The following is a 13,566-nucleotide window of genomic DNA, read 5'->3' as shown; positions in this document are numbered from 1 at the left end:
ATACTTACTCGAATCCTGACATTTATGAATGGCTTCTCTCATGGTTTTGATAATACCATTTTCAATCGTCAATAAAACTAAAAGCACAAATTTTATCGCAGCAACGTCGAGAATGTGGTGGCTGAGACTCGTGAGCATCTAGTTTATATTTAATTTCAGGTATATGTTCAAAACAATGGTATTTCTACAATAAAAATATTATTTTTAACGTCTAAGATGAATAGAGGTGTCGTTAGACACGTGTACAACCTATAAACATTGACTATTTTTGTAGTACTTCGAAATTTTCCAAAACAGGGGGTTTACACACAGCCAGCCGAACATTATATAAAAGTAGATATTACCAGATATGGAGGTCTCCGGTAAAGAATGGTTCTAGAAAGATATGAACATCACCTCTTCCATATATTTTAAATTGCTGTGCATAAAATATAGGAAATGAAAACTGTTAAAAATTAAAATTTCTCACCTGTCCCTCCGGCCATCGGTGCTGAAGCTATATAATAAAATGAAAATTTAAATGGTTGCTGCATAAAACTTCCGTCTATGTGCCATCCTGTCCTTCCAACGTTCCTGCAACCCTGTCGTTCGTCATTTGACACTCTGAACACATCTGGGTGGGGAGATTTCGGGTGTTTGTAGAAAGTAGACTCGAGTTCGCCAAACCACCGGCTGATCTCTACATGTCTCTCTCCACTGATAACACCTTGATTACGAAACAATAGCAACTTGTGAACATGGACATCTTTCTTGAGCTGTTCAATGACTTCTTCGGAGACCTGTTCTGCAAGTTTTACACCAGTTACTTCAGCACCAATCATCCGACGATGTAAACCGTATAAGCTCTTCGCCATCTTCCTAGCAGTAGACATATTACATTATTCCGGTGACGACAAAATTATATCCCTTCTCTGAAACAAAGTTCGAATTTTTCTAAAAGATAAATTTTGATACATTTTCATTAATTTAGTTTGTAAACTACTAATTCTAACATGATATTAAACTAACAAATATGTTTTAAATAGAAAGTGGTATGTTTACTAACTTTAATTTTAAATCGACAATAAAAAAGTTACATACCGGAATATATTTCTGTAAGATCACAAAGTTCCCGTACACCGATTACATATTAAAAAAACAGTTTTCTTGTTGCGGTTTCGTTTGGAATTAATGAAAATAAATGGAATTATTTACGGAGAGCAGAACTGGAGGGTTTTTGTAACAAAATATGTTATTCTCGAATAGTTTATAGGGGAAGAAATAAACAGTGGAATAATTAACTAACTCTATTCCGTCCTCACAGCTTTAAACAATGACTTCTTGCCTCACCTTTTCTATCTCAAAACTGGTGTATTTCACACCTGTATTACTAGGTGTCACAAGGAACAGACCTCTTCTCGCTTTCACAAGCAATTCTCTATGTAAAAGAGGAACTGTGTCTACAAATGGCGACTGTAGTAAATGGTGGGAACGACTTTTATCGGCCAGTGACCCTGACACTGAAAAACTTGTACAGAACAATGTGGAAATACACGAAGATTTCTTGTCATTGGAAGAACACGAGAGTTTATTGGCTGAAATAGAACCCTACCTAAAGAGACTGCGCTATGAATACGACCATTGGGATGACGTAAGTACCACCACCAATTATGTTTCTTTGTTTGCCCTCATGTGACCTCTGAGGTCAACCCCAATACCATTGTATCTACTTTTATTCCTCACCCCCATTAAAACAAAAAAAATCTTTTCTAATAAATAATTTGTTGTGCATGATGTTATTACAGAACCGAACTAATATTAAAAATCACAGAACGGAATTGGTTATGATGTGAGAGAATTTTAACGTTTTCAGAGAGACTTTTTCTTAGCTGAAATTAGAAGTTCAACGTTTTCCATAGTACCATTTATTTTAAGCTTTTTCTTTTTACACAGGAATCAGATGAGACCAAACAGGGAATGGCAGAAAATCACCTCAGAGGGAGGAGATGAGTCCATAATATAATGAAGAGCTTTGTTAAATATTTCTTAAGTCTAAACAATTCAAGCATGAAGTGTAATTTAATCAACTAATTTTAAGACAGGAAACAGAAGATGTGGTGTTCATGATTTGCCGGCACCATTAGCAATGTAAAATTGGTTAGAGTCAGAAATAGAAGCTGAACATAGACTCAACTTGCTAGAAGCTTCCTCTCATCACAGACATTGACTACGCACACATATAAGTGCAAGCATGATTGTGGTTTAGAAAAGATGCAGGCCTGATTCTGTGGTTAAGAAGTTTGCTTTCTAACCATATGGTTTCAAGTTCAGTCCCACTGTGTGGTACCTTGGCTGTCTTCTATTCTAGCCCAGACTAATTAAACCATTGAGTAGATTTGGTAAGTGTAAAGCAGCCTGTCATATATATATATATATATATATATAGAATATGTAATATGTAAGGAGTATTTTACAACAGACTTAAAGTAATAGGTACATACTATGAGTGCTGTTTGGTTTGCCACTGAAAGTCCAGTTAACCTAGATAAGATGCAGTTAGCTGCATCTCATTTAGCTTAGCTATCTTTCTAATTAGTTGAGCTATGACCCTTTCTGTAACTTTCATGACCTGGACCAACAGTTTGATACCTCTAATTACTTCTGTCTAAGGTATCACTCTTACCTTTGCTGATAATGCTGCTACATCTATCATTGTATAAGATCCATTCCTAGACAGCCTGATTAACTCAAAGTGTCACAGGTCATATCTCACTCTACCAGATATTTAAAGCATCTCAGTAATAATTCCTGATGGGCTATGGGCTTTCCCAGTCATGATGTGTTTAATTGCTTTATCTACCATGCTGTTATCAACTTGGATAGTTGACCCCCTCTGTTGGGTCTGCATTAAGAAGATTCTCCTATCATGCATCCTCCACATTTAGCAGCCTTTCATAGCAACACTGCTAGACCTCTTCCTTTGCAGAATCACTAACTGCAAGTTTATCCTCATCCATCTAAACACAATTCTCTCTTACATGATTTTTGCTGACACACAGTCTTGCAATCTGGAACACCTCATGCCACTGGTTATCATGTCATAGAACATTGGTAAACTTTGGTTTTGTGCCAGGGAGAAGCACTACTGTTGCTGTCTTCCTAGTAAGGCAAGCGCACAAGTATTTTAGTGAAAACTAAATTGCTGTACCTGGCATTTGTTGACATGGAGATAGCCTTTGATAAGATCCCTCATCTGGTGGTCAATGCAGAGGCTAGGGGTACATGAGTGGTTGGTGAGAGCCGTGACATGCACAAGGGTGCTATCACTAAGGTGAAAGTCAGGCCACAAGGGCAGCTTGCAGGAGGGGAATCGATCAAATTGACCCTTGTGTTTCACTGGTACTTAATTTATTGATCCCGAAAGGATGAAAGGCAAAGATGGCTTCAGTGGAATTTGAACTCAGAACATAGCAATGGGTGAAATACCACTAAGTATTCCATCCAGCATACTAATGATTCTGCCAGCCTCACTGCCTTAGCACTGAGTATAATAATGAATTTAGTGTGCAGGTAGAAGTTCACCAAGAATCAGTTCTTTTGTTTATCATAGTCCTCTGGGCCATAACAGAGGAATTTAAGACTGGTTGCTCTTCTATGCTGATGACCTCTAACTGTGGGGGGAACCTGTAGAACAGGAAGACATGTGAGAAATGATCCTAAGACGTTGTGAGATGACAATGACCAAGACTTGTTAATTTGCTGTACTTACCTACCTACACACTATATATCCAATGGATCCCTTTCCCACAACATATTCTCCTAATACCCCACTCCTTCTACCTGTGCACACCCATTACATTACCTGCCCCTATATATATATACATATATATCATCATCATCATCATTTAACATGTTTTCCATGCTGGCATAGGTTATATATCATCATCATCATTTAACATCCATTATCTCCAGGCTGGCATGGGTTGGATGGTTTGACCAGGGCTGGTAAGCTGAAAGGCTGCACCAGACTCCAATCTGATTTGGCATGGTTTTCTATGGCTGGATGCCCTTTCTAACACCAGCCACTCTGTGTGTGTAATGGGTGCCTTTACGTGGCGATTTTGCTCAGCTTGATGGGTCTTCTTCTCAAGCACAGTATAATGCCAAAGGTCTGAGTTATTGCCTCTGTGAGGCCCAACACTTGAAAGGAACTCAACCACGTTGCCTCTGTGAGGCCCAATGCGCAAATGGTGTTCTTTACATGCTAATTATGTGACACCAACATCAGCCATGACTACGATTTCACTTGACTTGATGTATCTTTTCAAGCACAGCATATTGCCAAAGGTCTCAGTCACTAGTCATTTCCTCTGTGAGGCTCAAAGTTCGAAGATCATGCTCACCACTTCATCCCATGACTTCCTGGGTTTACTGCTACCACAGGTTCCCTCCACAGTTAGAGATCGGCACTTCTTTACATAGCTGTCCTTGTCCCTGCACATCACATGCCCATATCAGCGCAGTCATTACTGTACAAATTATTAATGTGCATAATAATTATATATTCTCAAAAATAGATGTTTTCATTTGGTTTTTAGGCTATTCATGGTTACCGAGAAACTGAAAGGAAACAATGGAATGACTCCAACACAAAAATACTTGACAGAGTAAAGAGTGTGGCCTTTCAACCTTCAGAAGTTCCACTGCCCTTTGTACATGTCCTGGACATTAACAAAGATGGTTACATTAAGGCCCATGTGGATTCTGTTAGAGTAAGTACAAATTGATGTAATGTTAACCAAGGTGAACTGTGACAGTGATGTTAAAATCGAATATGGGTATTTCAGTTTCAAATCTTACTATAGATAGTTTGTGAGTTGTCTAATTCCGGTATTCACTTTTTTTACCATCATACCAAAATATTCATTGTAATTATTTTTCTCAAAGCTCATTTAACCCTTTAGCAATTAAACTGGTCATTTCTGGCCCAAATATTCTATCTGTTTTATGGTAAAAATGGCCAAACCTCGTCTCTCACATCTACCCTACAATGTCATTCTAAAATAATCACATCACTGAAATCTCAAAACGATAAGATAATGCATGTTTAATTCAAAACAATATGAATAAATAAGCATTACATTTGAGAGAGTAATCTGAATGCTAAAGGGTGAACCTTGTTTCAATCAGTTTCTGGTCAGGGATTGGAATAAATTCATTATAATGGAATTCACACACATCTGTGTGTGTATAGGTATGGTGATGCAAACAGGAAAAATGGAACTCAAGATATGAGCATCATCATTTAGAGTTTGCTTTCCATGCTGGCATGGGTTAGACAGTTTGACTGGAACTGGTAAGCCAGAGAGCTGCACCAGGTTCCAGTCTGATTTGGCATGATTTCTATGGCTAAATGCCCTTCCTAATACCAACCACCCTGAGAGTGTAGTGGGTGCTTTTCACCAGCACTGGTCACATCTACAATTTCACTTGGTATGACAAGTCTTCTCCAGCAAATCACCAAAGTATATACTCTTTTACTTGTTTCAGTCATTTGACTGTGGCCATGCTGGAGCACTGCCTTTAGTCGAGCAAATCGACCCCAGGACTTATTCTTTGTAAGCCTAGTACTTATTCTATCGGTGTCTCCTTTTGCTGAACCGCTAAGTTACGGGGACGTAAACACACCAGCATCGGTTGTCAAGCGATGGTGGGGGAACAAACACAGACACACATACATATATTTATATATACATATATACGACGGGCTTCTTTCAGTTTCCGTCTACCAAATCCACTTACAAAGCTTTGGTCGGCCCGAGGCTATAGTGGAAGACACTTGCCCAAGGTGCCACGCAGTGGGACTGAACCCGGAAGCAACATAGTAACTCAAGAGGCAAGTTTCATATGTTGGCATTTAACACATAAAACTTTCGGCATTTGAGTCACTCTGTTGCTTCTGCTAAATATTAATAAAATATATTTGTTTTTATTTTCAGTTTTGTGGCCGAGCAATAGCTGGTCTCAGTCTCCTCTCTGAAAGTGTAATGAGACTGGTTTGTGAGAAAGATAAAAGCAAATCTGGTGATATTCTTCTTTTACCAAGATCTCTCTATATATTAAGGTTTGTATTTTGTCATATCACTCTAAAATATCTTCTTTTAATCTCATTCATAGATTCTTTGCTCAAAGTTATGCCCTTCCCACTGAAGGTCAAAGGTCAATAGTACAGCCAAAATGTCAACAGTCTACATCACTTCAATGTTGTATTCTATCCATGTCTAAAGCCCATATTTCCCTGTGCTGTTATCCATCCTGACACTGTAAGCAGTGGGAGCATTGTTTCATTAACAAATGTTTCCATTAGCTTACAGTGACAAATTCAATAGTGAGTTCCATAATTTTAAAAATTGAATTCAAGTTTTACCGTTTTTATTTCACTGTCGTCCTTATATGGTAGTTAATGAGGACTGAAACAAAAGATCCTACCCCCATCCCTTTGGCTTGTTGGAAATATGTAAAGTGGTGTCTAGACATTAACATCTCAGTTTTGTCAAAACACTGGAATAGTCTGTCTGTTGACTAATTATTTCTTTACAGATCCAGTCTGAATATTTTAAAGATATCTATGGCAAAACTGAGAGTATTGGTAAAAACGTCTTTCAGTTTGCAGTTATGGCCCTTTACATTCTGAGTTCAAATCCTGCTAAAGTTGACTTTGCTTTTCATCTTTCTGGAGGAAATACAATAAGTACCAATAAAATATTTGGGTTGATTTAATCATCTCAACCGCCCCCCCCCTTCCCTTACTGATTGTGGCCCCTGTCAGGGTAGACAGCTGGTAGAAATGGTAACAGCCTTGCAATAATTTAGTTTCATCCCTCAGTCCAAGTTCTCCTCTAGAGATGATATAATACCAGTTATGTTCTGGGATCAATTCATTCTTATTCAATATTTTGTAAATATTGATCCTTTGAGAGACAGACATAAATTAAGATCAATATTTCACACATTTACAACAAAAGGGACAGAAAAAGGAATTTTATTATTTCCTCAAACAAAATCAGATTCTGTCAGATAGTAACGCATAATATCACAGATTCCCCTTGTAAGTCAGTTATTTTATGTCCATTTAAAGAATCAATATAGTTAATCTGTGGATTTTCATTTAAGAAATTTATTTTGTTATTTTAGTTCTGCCCCCCCCCCCTTATCAAAACTTGACACTTCTCTCTCTATTATTTTTGACAGGGATAAAGCTCGTTTTGACTACACACATGAAGTCTTACCAGACAAAACATCAATGTTCAAAGGAAAACATATTCCTCGATCTCGAAGAATTTCAGTCATCAGTCGACTAGAAGTAAAACAATAACAAAACCTCCCTTCCCTGTTTTTTACTACCCTGACCTTGTGTCCTCTACAACAAACCCTGTGATCTTAAGGATGTTGGACTTAATGCCTTCCAATATTTACCATCAAATCTCATTCTGAGGCTACAAGCTACCAATTTTCATGTGCTTTCCTTCTATCAGAGACGAAAATAATACTTTTAATACACTGAAGTTGACACCATCAACTCCTCTTCCTTATAAAAAATCTTGGCTTTAATAAAAATAATTACAGATTTCAATCTTAACAATTTATTAAAAAAAAAATACCAAATTTTCTACAAATTAACTTTTTTATGAAATAAATTATTTCTATTTAAACACCTATCTTTTATTTTGTCATACTTATTTCTTTTTTCACTTAACATTCTTATGCTTATATTTCTAATAAAAATAATCAAGCATTTGGAAGGATTTCATAAAATAATTAACTTTTTCATATATTGATAAATTAATCACATAAGCACAAACATGGCTGCATGGTTAAGAAATTTGCTTCTCAACCACATGGTTTCAGGTTCAATCCCACTGACTGACATGTTGGGCACACCTCTCACACCTATGCTACAATGTCATTCATTCGAAAGATGAGCAATTACATTACTGAAATCACATTGATTTGAATGAATCATGCGTTATCTTTGTGGTAAAGCATGATTAACTTAAATCAATGTGAATGTATGATTGTAAGATTGTGATATCGATTCCTGGACCGGGTGACAATGTTGTGTTCTTGAGCAAAACACTTCATTTCGTGTTGCTCCAGTCTACGCAGCTGGCAAAAAACGAGTAATCCTCTGATGGACTGGCATCCCATCCAGGTTGGGAATATTTACATCATGAAACTGATGAGTCAGCATGATTCGAGAAGGTAGCTTTACCTTTTTTTTTCATTTAATATGTTTATTATGTGGTAAGTAGCTTGCTTACCAACCATATGGTTCCGGGTTCAGTCCCACTGCGTGGCATCTTGGGCAAGTGTCTACTATAGCCTCGGGCCGACCAAAGCCTTGTGAGTGGATTTGTTAGACGGAAACTGAAAGAAGCCCGTCGTATATGTGTGTATATATATGTATGTGTATGTCCCCCAACATCACTTGACAACCGATGCTGGTGTGTTTACGTCCCCGTAACTTAGCGGTTCGGCAAAAGAGTCCGATAGAATAAGTACTAGGCTTACAAAGAATAAGTCCTGGGGTTGATTTGCTCGACTAAAGGCGGTGCTCCAGCATGGCCACAGTCAAAATGACTGAAACAAGTAAAAGAGTAAGAGAGTAATTTCAATGCTAATAGGTTACTAGTTTCATTTCAGACCATTTGAATGTAATTTTAGTTATGGACAAATATTGTTACAAATTACAGTTGATAGTCTTATGGCTTACCCACTTTGCTATAAATATCAAGTTGTCCAAAGACTGTGTCTCACCATTCAGAGAAGGATCTCTTCTGGTGAAAACACAGCCTCAACAGAGTAAAGATTGGTCTTACTCATCAAAGCCAGAATATATTTCAGCGCCTGACAAATGTTAACCCACTGCAAAGCTCAGGTGAGAACCACAATGGAGCACTGCTCCTGCATCTAGGACTGTGTTGCTGTAACCCGCCAGACCCATCCATATGGTTGTCATGAAATCGTTCACTAACACTCCAGCCTTTGCTGTACACTCCTGCTGTGTTTTCACTCTCAACTGGTTTTACCATTACTACAATGGCCACTTGTACCACCCCGACTCTTAACACTCCTCACTCACTATACCAAGTCCTTCTTCTACACAATGTCATCCTTCTGGAACACCCTATGTCTCGAGTTTTCTTTCCATCAATTCAAGAGAAACATTAACCTTGCTGGAGCATCAACACCACAGAACCACCACTCTCATCCTAGGCCAAACCAATAAAAATTAATTTCTCATACACACTGTTGTTATACACTCACACACATTCTACTTCATCTTTCAATGAAATACATTTGAAATGACACTCAATTTTCAGTGAATTTTTTTTTTTTTGTTTTTCAATACTACAATGGATGTTTGCATATTTCCATGAAATTGTGTGTGTTGGCACTCCGTCGCTTACAACGTCGAGGGTTCCAGTTGATCCGATCAACAGAACAGCCTGCTCGTGAAATTAACGTGCAAGTGGCTGAGCACTCCACAGACACGTGTACCCTTAACGGAGTTCTCGGGGATATTCAGCGTGACACAGTGTGACAAGGCTGACCCTTTGAATTACAGGCACAACAGAAACAGGAAGTAAGAGTGAGAGAAAGTTGTGGTGGAAGAGTACAGCAGGGTTCGCCACCACCCCCTGCCGGAGCCTCGTGGAGCTTTTAGGTGTTTTCACTCAATAAACACTCACAATGCCTGGTCTGGGAATCGAAACCGCGATCCTATGACCGCGAGTCCGCTGCCCTAACCACTGGGTCATTGCGCCTCCACCTTTCCATGAAATATATAAAAACAAAGAAGAAAGACATAAAATAATCCAAAAATATTTATTTTACATTGATACATTAGAGTGGTTGAAGACATCAGGAAAGTGGTTTTTAACTTCTGCTAAGAAGAATCCTCATTTAAAGGTGATGTTACGTCCATAACGAGGGACCCACCTTCCTCTTCGACTTCTTCAACCTCCTCTTCTCCCTCCACAGACACATCGTTCTCATCTTGTTCTATCTTAACACTTCTCTCTTCTAACTCTTCATCCTTCTCCTGCTGCTGATCATCCTCTTCTTCTCCTCCTTCATCTCCGTATACAATTTTGTCATCACTCTCCTCAGACAGATCTAATGAACCATCAGGAAGATATTTGGACACCACATCAAGAAGCTGATACACCTGTGTTTCGGTTAACCGTTCTTCACTTTCCTCAATCAACAACTGGATCTCAACAGCCATCGTGGGACGCTGATTCAGCAGCTGCAGTTTCTCGGCCTTTGTCAAATGGAACGGTGCCAAATGCCGAATAAATTCTTTCACAGCCGGTGCATTCAAATGCTTACAGCTGGTACTTTCTAAATATTTAACAGTTTCATATGTTACTGTAGCTAAATTGGTCTGGTTCTTGGTGGGTTTGCTCTGACCATTTCGGCCAGCTTGGATGTCCAGTAATAAAGTGTAGACTTCATAGTTACTGAGCAGTGCTGAGCTTTCATTCAGAAGTTCCATAATTAATTCATCTCGTTAACGTTTGTTAAATAAAGTCCAGCATTGATAACATATCCCCAGGTAATTAAAACAAACAGGAGGAGAATCTGCAAAATAAGATAAAAATTACATTAAAAAAAATTTCCTATAAGTCATTAAAAAGCTAAAAATAAGAGCAGCCATTGAGTTGAAGAGTACAATACGATGATTGTGATGGTTTGGCTGGTATTACTACCATTTGGTCAGTTGTCCAACATCTTAATTTGTTTATGGCTATGAGAGGATATGTACACTTTAACCATCAGGTGTGTAAACCTCTTTAATCCAAAGAACAGAAAAACTTAATGAAAAAATAATAAACATCAGTTTTTAAACTGAAATATTATTTAGACAGAATAATAATTTTATCAAAATAGAACAAAGCAAACTGATTTGCATTCTCCAAGATATATTTCAATTAGAGGTATCTTTTTTTTATCTTTTACTTGTTTCAGTCATTGGACTGTGGCCATGCTGGGGCACCACCTTGAAGAATTTTAGTCAAATTTATCAGCCTCAGTACTTATTATTTTACTTGTAAAGCCTGGTACTTATTCTATAGATATCTTTTACTGAACTGCTAAGTTATGGGGAACTGAACCCAGATTCATGTATTTGGGAAGCAAAGTTCTTACCACACAATTATGTATAGTGAAAATCTTAAAAACATTCCAGGGATTCTCTATTTGAGGATTCTGGGCTGAGTGGAACACATACATAAACATTAATGAAATACACACACTTGAAGTAAAATGAACTTTAAATGAACCTCAACACTTAATAAGGTTTTCAATATAGTGTTTGTTTTAATTTTTCAAAGATACAGTATGATATTCTTTTTATTTTGCTAATTTTTGTGATTAGGGTTATTATAATAATAAAAGTAATATTTTACATCTCTGCGAAATGTTCATAAACTACAAATAATAAGAATGAAAATTGATTTTAAAATAGCTTGATATTTAAATTTTTTGTCCAGTGGGGTTTCGTCCTCAGACGTTTTTTTTCTAGTTTTTTTTTTTTTTTTCCTAGGGTTTTTGTCCTAGGTGGGGTTTGTTCAATACACCACACGTATACATACAGAGGTTTTATTTAACTATAACCACACAAAATTAAAGGTGTTACCTCGTTTCCAGGCTCACGTGGAAATCAAAGAATTTACCTTACCAGAAGATGTTTTCCAGATGAAAAAAGGTGAAAGTTTTTGAGACCAAAAATGTTGAATGCAACAAAGAAAATCATAATTTAACAACAAAATGAACTGTATCTAAATTTTAACTATTTACACAGAAGACGGGCGGGAATCGTAAAATACTACCATCGTGGTATCGTGCACATTTATTATTTAGAGTTCCGTTTGACAAACATTGGAGTAACGTGGCTTATAACTAACCTCGCATTGTTCACGTTAATTAGCGATGTAATTAATATATTTAATGAATTCAACCGCAATAATGATATTATCACAGTCGCCCTTAGTTTGTATCGTTCCTTAATAATTTCATGCTCTCTCTCTCGTGGCCTTCGATATCAGTAAGCGGCAACTAAAATTGTTTAACGAAAATACATTTTCAAATGAATGAGTTGACGATCTAATACAGAATTAATATACTCTGTGTGTGTGTAAGAACTATAAAGTCAAGAAGTCATACAGTTACAGTAGTTTCGCAATCTTTTTCATGTAGTATTAATTTCAGTATGGAAGAAATCCTGCATACATGTTTGCATTAATATATATGCTCAACATTATACAATCCAATTGTGTATATTCACAAATTAATGCAAATAAAGAAAGTTAGCTCATCAGATCACCAGAACATCATGCTTACACTCACTGTACATTACACTTCTTCGTGGACTGATAGCAGAGCCCCTAAGAGGTCCTTTCTGTGATGGCTACACGATTCGGTAAATTTTCAGATTAATACCCGCACGATTACCTAACCCTAAACCCTAACCTTAACCCTAAACCCTAACCGTAACACTAACCCTAACTCTAACACTAACCCTAAACCCTGACCCTAACGGTACTACTAAAGCAGCACGGTCCCGTACGCGCAGTCGCGCGTCCGGGCTAGCTAGTCGTGAGTGGTCGATCCTAGCCCTGACCCTATCCCTAACCCTAACCCGCGTGTGTAAATGAATACATGTTTAGGGTTAGGGTTAGGGTTAAGGTTAGTGTTAGGATCGACCACTCACGACTAGCTAGTGCGGACGCGCGACTGCGCGTTCGGGACCGTGCTGCTTTAGTAGTACGAACCCTAACACCCTAGTGAAAATTGTGCGGGTGTTAATCTGAAAATTTACCCACAATTTTCTGAATCCACTTCTTAGACTACTCATATATATATCAATTCAATTTGTGTATGAAGCTTCGAGCGCGCTTTATGAAGCTCGTCCACGGGTATCGGCAACTAAGCGCCGCAATCGTATTCCTTAAAGTGGACACGAAAGAATTGTAGAATTATGCAATAGAGCGTGTTTACTCAATGCAATCTCTCCTGTTCACACTTTATACATATAAGGGGGGAGGAGAGACCGCAGTGCATGTGTATATATGTGTGTGTGTGTGTCCATGTATTTGTGTGTAATAAATAATTGTGTTGCTGCGACGACAGGTGAGTGCTGAAGTTTGGCAATTAAACTATTTTCAAATAAATCAACTGAAATTAAAAACAAAGAAAAAAGAGAGAAAGAGATAACCATTTTAGAAATGTTTGAAGATCTAAATAAAATAAGACAGAATAAAAGTATAAATCAAGAGAAAATAACTTACAAAACACGAGATTCTGTTGACATTTCTGTCGCTTTGCATCTTGCAGTCTTTAGTAACAGGCTAGACTACTTTACGGTGTGTAGTTAAAACTATTTAACATGATACAATACAAGTTTGTTGACTTTGATGAGGATTTATGCTTGAAACAAAATATTGCGAGTGACAGATGGCAAGAATTGAATGGATTAGACTCAGTAATGTTTATTTAAATGTTTATATTTGCAATATCACT

General features: G+C 37.5%; 3 protein-coding genes across 5 annotated transcripts in view; 1 reads left to right on the top strand and 2 right to left on the bottom strand.

Moving 5' to 3' along the window:
* The window catches only part of LOC106875439 (3-((Z)-2-isocyanoethenyl)-1H-indole synthase), an 18,843-nt gene extending 17,633 nt beyond the window's left edge, over positions 1-1,210 (bottom strand). Inside the window, exons 1-2 of one of the 2 annotated variants that reach the window (XM_014923590.2) lie at positions 1,081-1,210; positions 470-911 (exon numbers count right to left, since the gene is read on the bottom strand). In XM_014923590.2, coding sequence (XP_014779076.1) covers positions 470-872 — 403 coding nt within the window. In that variant the 5' untranslated portion in view covers positions 873-911; positions 1,081-1,210. Of the gene's footprint in view, positions 1-469; positions 934-1,080 lie in introns of both variants that reach the window. The other variant, XM_014923589.2, reaches the window with a different exon arrangement.
* LOC106875440 (alpha-ketoglutarate-dependent dioxygenase alkB homolog 7, mitochondrial) overlaps positions 1-7,697 on the top strand; it is a 17,784-nt gene extending 10,087 nt beyond the window's left edge. Inside the window, exons 2-5 of one of the 2 annotated variants that reach the window (XM_052975926.1) lie at positions 1,374-1,630; positions 4,578-4,751; positions 5,979-6,103; positions 7,231-7,697. In XM_052975926.1, the coding sequence (XP_052831886.1) occupies positions 1,374-1,630; positions 4,578-4,751; positions 5,979-6,103; positions 7,231-7,354 (680 nt within the window). In that variant the 3' untranslated portion in view covers positions 7,355-7,697. Of the gene's footprint in view, positions 1-1,312; positions 1,631-4,577; positions 4,752-5,978; positions 6,104-7,230 lie in introns of those variants that run through there. The other variant, XM_014923591.2, reaches the window with a different exon arrangement.
* Positions 7,698-9,848: 2,151 nt separating this feature from the next.
* LOC106875437 (DNA-directed RNA polymerase III subunit RPC9) lies at positions 9,849-13,566 on the bottom strand. Its single transcript, XM_014923588.2, has 2 exons — positions 13,335-13,566; positions 9,849-10,626 (listed from the first exon to the last, which is right to left on the bottom strand). The coding sequence occupies exon 2, from the start codon at positions 10,538-10,540 to the stop codon at positions 9,929-9,931; it is 612 nt and encodes a 203-aa protein (XP_014779074.1). The 5' UTR covers positions 10,541-10,626; positions 13,335-13,566; the 3' UTR covers positions 9,849-9,928.

Source organism: Octopus bimaculoides, chromosome 23 (assembly GCF_001194135.2).
Source record: "Octopus bimaculoides isolate UCB-OBI-ISO-001 chromosome 23, ASM119413v2, whole genome shotgun sequence".
NCBI classification, from domain to species: Eukaryota; Metazoa; Mollusca; class Cephalopoda; order Octopoda; family Octopodidae; genus Octopus; species Octopus bimaculoides.
This window is presented reverse-complemented; position numbering and strand designations above follow the sequence as displayed.

Excerpts from the sequence above, each read along its gene's own strand:
- LOC106875437 (XM_014923588.2), bottom strand. The coding sequence starts at position 10,540 with ATGGAACTTCTGAATGAAAGCTCAGCACTGCTCAGTAACTATGAAGTC.